Source organism: Mus pahari, chromosome 1 (genome assembly GCF_900095145.1).
Source record: "Mus pahari chromosome 1, PAHARI_EIJ_v1.1, whole genome shotgun sequence".
NCBI lineage: Eukaryota > Metazoa > Chordata > Mammalia > Rodentia > Muridae > Mus > Mus pahari.
The window spans coordinates 115482751-115488869 of record NC_034590.1 but is presented as its reverse complement, the minus strand read 5'-3'; the positions used below and the strand labels follow the sequence as shown (position 1 = coordinate 115488869).

Below are 6119 nucleotides of genomic sequence, written 5' to 3'. Positions count from 1 at the left end.
TGACAGAGCTGAGAGAAGGGCTCGCTCTCTCTCTCTCTCTCTCTCTCTCTCTCTCTCTCTCTCTCTCTCTCTCCCTCCCTCCCTCCCTCCCTATTTATTTATTTATTTATTTATTTATTTATTTATTTATATGTGAGTACACTGTAGTTGTCTTTCTTTGTTGTTTTGTGTTTTTCTTCTTTTGGAGGGGGAAAGGAGGTCGGAGACAGGGTTTCACTGTGTAGCCCTGGCTGTCTTGGAATTTGCTCTGTAGACAATGCTGTCCTTGAACTCACAGAGATTCAACTGCCTTTACCTTCAGAGTGCTGGGATAAAAGGCATGCACCTATCAGCTATTGTTTTGGCCCTTGCTTTGGGTTGGATCCAGAGAGGAAGAAGAGGGAGTGCCTATTCCCCTGGAGCTCACATTTGAGGTGACTTGGTGACTTGTAATTAGCCCAGTTCCAGAACTTAACTTTTGGGGGTCAGATACCATACCTTCAGGATGAGTGAGTGGAGAAAACTCCTTCTCCACAAGCTTGGAGATGTTTTATTGCCAGAGAACCAGGACGAGGTATGGGGCAATGACAGGAGAGGGTACTGTGCCCAGGCAGGGATGGGGAGGAGGCACACAGTCCTGTACACAATGACCTTAAAGAACATATAGGATCCTCTGCAGTTCGGAGGCTGGGATCCTCCAGGCCGGTCCACTCCAGCTTCTACACAGGCTCACCGAGACATCATCCGAACAAATTCTGCCAGGACAAGCCAAGGTTTTAGGTCTGCCCTCCTGGTCCCATTAGAAACGAGGCAGATCTGCCTGCCCTAGGGTGAGCTAAAGGATACTTGAGGAGACCTTCAGAGGCAACTGTGTATCAGGCAGGAGGGGCCTTAGGTGCCCGGATTACAATCTTGATTCTCCCTGTTTCCTTTCCCTAAGTAAGCACTTTAGGTCTCCTGAGAACTGACATGAATTTCTTCTCTCGACAGTAGGGAGGATACATCCCTCCCTCCTCGATCCTTCATAACTGGGAACTCTTTAGAAACAGTGGTTCTCAACCTTCCTAATCTTGCAACCCTTTAATACACTTCCTCATGTTATGGTGACTCCTAACCATAAAATTATCTCATTGTTACTTTGTAACTATATTTTTGCTACTGTTACGAATCACCGTTTAAATATCTGATATGCAGGATATCTGATATTCAGTCATAACCCACAGGTTGAGGACCACTGGTTTAGAATCCTTGAGGGCACATGTGGCTAAGCAGGGGATGTGTTACCTTCAAAGTCAACCAGGCCATCTCCATTGAGGTCAATGTCTTGGAGTATCTCATCCACTTCCCGTTGGCTGAGGCGTTCCCCCAGCAGAGCCTTGAGGGCTGCCCGGAGCTCCCCTAGGCTGATGCAGCCATCGCCGTTGGTGTCAAACTGTGGTAGCATTGATGGTGGCATGGGATCACTGACTGAGCTCTGAATCCACTCAGCCTCTCACTCCCTGCAGACCCACAGTCTCACCCACCCTCTCCACCCCTTCCACCCAAGGTGCACCTCCCGGAAGGCGTCTCGAAGCTCCCTCACGCCAATCATGTCTGCTGTCTCTGCCAGCAGCTTGGGACCCATCAGCTCCACAAAATCTTCAAAATCCACCTTCCCGCCACCTGAGGGTAGGTCCATCCATTAGAGAGCCCAGACTAGCATCTGACCTATGTTCCCTTTGGCTCCTGGCTCCTTCCTTCATGGCTTTAGATGGACTGTCCTTCCTGTGTGCCAATGATGGCTCCATCAGCACCTCAGCTAGGCTCTGTTTGTGGTTTTTCAACACAGGGGTTCTCTGCATAGCCCTGGCTGTCCTGGAACATACTTTGTAGACCACGCTGGCCTCGAAATGAGAGATCTGCCTGCCTCCCAAGTGTCAGGACTAGCCGGGGCGTGGTGGCGCACGCCTTTAATCCCAGCACTCGGGAGGCAGAGGCAGGCGGATTTCTGAGTTCGAGGCCAGCCTGGTCTACAGAGTGAGTTCCAGGACAGCCAGGGCTACACAGAGAAACCCTGTCTCGAAAAACCATAAAACAAACAAACAAACAAACCAAGTGTCAGGACTAGAGGCATGTGCCACCAGTCAACTAGGTTCTTAAGACACAGGTTCTTGGTTTCCCTGAGCCTCTGCTGTGTGACTCTAGACAAGTACTTCACCTCTCTGAGCTTCAGTCTCTTTATTGGTGTCATCCTCCCTGTTCTCCCTTTAATGACAACTTATATCCTGAGCTCTTGGAACAGCGCACGCGTCTACCTCAGGGCTGGGTCAGGGCTGGGGCATGAGGCTCTGGTGAATCTGAAGCACATACTGATCTGTTGTGATATCTCAATGAGCTCCATCTCCGTGGGCATGTAGCCTAGTGTCCGCATGCAGGCACCCAGCTCCCGGTAGCCAATGTAGCCATCCCGGTCTCGGTCAAACTCCTGGAAGGCGACCTGCAGCTCTGCCAGACAGAGCGAGGTTAGTCCTTTCCTGAGTGCCCCCTCCTGGCTGCCAGCTGGGGCCAGTCCATCTTTCCCCTTTGTTCCAGTCCCTTCTTGTTAACCCTCTGTTCCTAATTGTTATCCCAGGGCCTTTGCATCTGTGGTATTAAAATTTTGTTCTTTCATCAAATGTTTAAGAAGCATCTGATATGTGTCAATGTCTGTTCTAGGTGGTTAAAAAAAGAAGGGAAAGAAGGCAGGAGGGGAGAAGAGACAGAAAAGCTACCAGGAAGAGTTCCCTGCCCATTTCCTCCTAGTCAGCCCAGTCATTGGTTTTCCTAAGAGTGCTCTACACAGCTGCAGCTGTAGCTATCTCCAGAAGGTGGGGGCCTTAACTACCTGGTTAGCGAGGTTAGCAAGGGGCCAGGCCCACAGTGGGCAGCCAGGAAGTGTCAGCCCGATGGACAAATATAAAAGCAGTCCTTGACCAGTGTGGTCACTGAGACCAAGGGGTTGGCAAAGAAGGGAGAATTTGCCACCTCTCCCTGCCCAGTCCCCATGTCCTTCTCGCTCCTCCTGGACCTTGCAGAGGCCCTAGCCCCAAACCTCTTCTTGTAATCCCCACCCCACACTCCACCTCAACTACCCCCTCCCTGAACCCGTTACCTTCGATCTCTTCTGGTCTCAGCTCTCGATCCTGCAGAGTACACAGATGGTTAGGAGTTCCTTGGCCCGCCTAGGCCTCGGCACCCTCTTTCTGTCTTGGGGTTTCTCATCCAGTCCACCCCACAGCATACCCAAGGCCTGTGCCTGATTCTGCCCAGTCCTGTTCATCTATCTGGGTGTCTTAGGGATCCCTTTTCCTTGTGATCTGCCATAGGACCTCAAGACCCCTGTTCCCACAGTCTTCTGAGGTACATAGCTCCTTTTGACCAGGTAGATCCCAGGGTCAGACAGAACCTCATACTCAAGCCAGCTGGCCTCACTGTCACTGCAGGTCTGCCTTGCCCCAACCCTCTCCGGAGGACTCTCCCACCTCTCTAGCATCTTCCCCTTGAAAGCATTTCCTTTCTATTTCGGCTGTGCTGGAGATGTAACCCTGGGTTTGCTATAAGCAAGTATTCTGCCACTGGACTGCACCCCAACTCTCAGGTGGCTGTTTCTTGGGTTCGTACCCAACTCCATGCCTGCTATGGGAGTTCCCCAACCTCCGCCCCACCCCTAGGGTCGCTGTCTTTCCTCTGATGTCCTCTCTGGCCTTCACACCTACTTGGGAGTGATGAGGCTATGGGACCAGAGCAGCCGGCTGGCAGGAGAGTAACTGTACATACGAGCTGGGTAGCCGCGATGCTGGGTCGAAGGAAGATGCATGCTGGCCCCACCAGGCTGCCGAGCACTGAGTAGCCCTGTGTCCCCTCCTGCTCCTCAGCTCTGGGGCCAGGGCTGGGGCGGGAGCCCCCTAGGGGGGATCCAGGCCACTGCCAGCGTTCCTGTGGCAAAGTGAGCCATGAGCTGGAGCAATGCCCGGTCTCCTGTAGCCCCTCTCCGGCCCTCATCAGCTGCTCCTCCCTCTGGAGCCCAGCACCTGACACAGGGGGAGGGACCTCTAGGTACATAAGACCCATTAACATCCCTGGCTGGGAGAGTTCACCCCCACCTGTTCAGTTAGGTAAACTAAAGTGCAGAAGAGGTGAGAGCCTTAGCCAGGTCACTGAGGAGAACAAGACCTGGCTTCTAGCTCTGGTCACCCTGGTTAAAGCTGAGAGATTCAGGCCTGCACAGGATGGGTAGCTGGCCTATCAGCTTAGCCGGGGAGAACTAGGCAAGACGTCCGGGGAAAACGTCTCCTTCAAAGAAAGCATACAGATATCCCTCCATCTCCTCTAGAGTCAATCTCTAATCCAACCCAATACCTCCAGGTCCCTGGGTACTGCCTGCCCAGTGCGTCAGTCACCCAGGTTTCTGGCCTTATGTCTCTCCCCTTCACCTTCCTACCTTAGACCCCCGGTGCCAGGGCCTCTTGGCACAGTTCCCCATGGGTCTCTGAACCATGCCAGGCCCCAAGTCCTGGGAGGATGCTGTGGATTCTGCCAGCCCCCTGCTGTTTCCAGGGACAGCCTGGGAGCATTGGAGAGGATTTTGCTGGGGTTTTGTGGGCAAGATCAGGAGCGGGTGGGCAGGCGGGGAGCCCTGGGCCCGGGGCTTGGGCCCTAATCCAATCCGGGATTATCTCTGAGTATCTCTGTGAGTGTGTGTGTGGGTTTACTCAGAGCCAAGGCCCCCTGGAAGGCACAGTCTCCCAGCTCTTCCCTCAGGAGGGCCTTCTGAACAGCCCCCCCCCCCAACCAGCCCCTCTCTCAGCCTTACACTAATCTCCCCCAATCAGCACCTTCAGAAGCAGGCTTGGATCCCTCCGGAAGAAGTAGGCACCCAGTGCTTGGACCAGCTGGATTCCCAACTCTCCCAATGTGGCAACTGGGGACTGGGTGATGAAGTCCTCAGGGAGAGAGAGAGAGCCTGCTTGCTTTTATCTTGGCCCAGTCTGAAGTTCCTGTGCACCCCTGTCAAAGTCCTGTATCCATTCAGAGCTTGACATCATGCATGAAGGGCCAGCTCTGGGTACGGATCCCTCGGTGTCAACAGAGATGGCAGACAGATCCCCTAACTTCTCCTGACCACTCTGGTCACCTGTATGTGGACTTGGTTCTGGGTGTGTTTTATAGCCAGCTGGGATTTGGGGTCCTTTAGAAAAGAACACTCCCTGCCCCTTACCTGTCCGTAGGCAGCCTGCACCTGGGCTTCCAGCTCACGGAGAAGGGCCCGTCTGCGTGTCGTCGGGCTGGCTGGGTCTTGGCTGGGTCCTGCAGTGCCTGAGGATGGACTGGAGTCTCCTTCAGGGAGGTTGCCGTCTGTTGGGCCCTCGGGTAGGGCCATGGATGTAGGTGTGGTACGTTTTCTGTTCCAGCTGGGTCTCCCCTACCTGTAGGTAGGTGGCTCGGTGCAAGTCGTGGCTAAGTTTTGTTTCTAGCTCTGGGAGTTAGGAGAGCCCGGGGATTCTAAGGTCACTGTCTTCTTCCATTGCTGCTCCCATAATCCATCTTTGAAATCGTCACCTACATCCTAAAGTGCTTCCCAACCTTCACAGGACCACAGACTCCACCCTGGGGCTCCTTGCTGATCCAAGTGGCCAGGCCACGCTGGCTGGCCTCCTTCAGTCCCATGTCCTGCCTGCACCTCTCTGGTTCCTGGTCCTAACACGATCTTCCTGCTCCATATCCTGCTCGCTCTCCATCTGCTTTGGCTTGGACTATGCTACATCTCTGTCTTGGTAGACCAGTACTCTCATGACCCCCGGGCCCTCTCAGTCTCTCTGTTCCCTTCAGTTTCTCTCTGTCCCCCTCAGTCCCTCTCTGTCTTTGTCTCTCTGTCTGTCTGTCTAACTCTTTCTCTCTGTTTCTGTCTTCCTATTTGTCTCTGTGTCTTTGTGTCTCTCTGTCCGTCTCTGTCTCTCTGTGTCTCTGTTCCTCTGCCTCTGTCTGTTTGTCTCTGTGTCTCTGTCTGTCAGTCCGTGTCTCTCTCTGTCTCTGTCTGTCTGTCTCTGTCTCTCTCAGTCTCTGTGTTTCTCTATATCTCTGTCTCCCTGCCTCTGCTTCTCTGTCTGTGTCTGTCTGTCTCT

At 53.4% G+C, this 6119-nt stretch overlaps 1 protein-coding gene across 3 annotated transcripts; it reads right to left on the bottom strand.

Moving 5' to 3' along the window:
* Positions 1-512: 512 nt before the first annotated feature.
* On the bottom strand, positions 513-5594 carry Cabp2 (calcium binding protein 2). 3 transcript variants are annotated; one of them, XM_021211059.1, is made up of 7 exons: positions 4439-4559; positions 3775-3933; positions 3110-3140; positions 2329-2463; positions 1532-1641; positions 1264-1411; positions 513-734 (listed from the first exon to the last, which is right to left on the bottom strand). In XM_021211059.1, exons 1-7 carry the CDS (start codon positions 4493-4495, stop codon positions 709-711), a joined length of 666 nt encoding a protein of 221 aa, XP_021066718.1. In that variant the 5' UTR covers positions 4496-4559; the 3' UTR covers positions 513-708. The 3 variants fall into 3 exon arrangements, with proteins under 3 accessions (XP_021066718.1, XP_021066726.1, XP_021066736.1); XM_021211067.1 differs by lacking the exons at positions 3775-3933; positions 4439-4559 and adding an exon at positions 5216-5594; XM_021211077.1 differs by lacking the exon at positions 3775-3933.
* Positions 5595-6119: the final 525 nt, after the last annotated feature.

Bases quoted from the DNA above. Each gene is read 5' to 3' on its own strand.
- Cabp2 (XM_021211059.1), bottom strand. From the start codon at position 4,495: ATGGTTCAGAGACCCATGGGGAACTGTGCCAAGAGGCCCTGGCACCGG. The intron at 3,934-4,438 runs GTAGGAAGGTGA...ACTTTGCCACAG, and splicing joins CCTGGCACCGGGGGTCTAAG to GAACGCTGGCAGTGGCCTGG. The intron at 2,464-3,109 runs GTAACGGGTTCA...TCTGTCTGGCAG, and splicing joins GAGACCAGAAGAGATCGAAG to AGCTGCAGGTCGCCTTCCAG.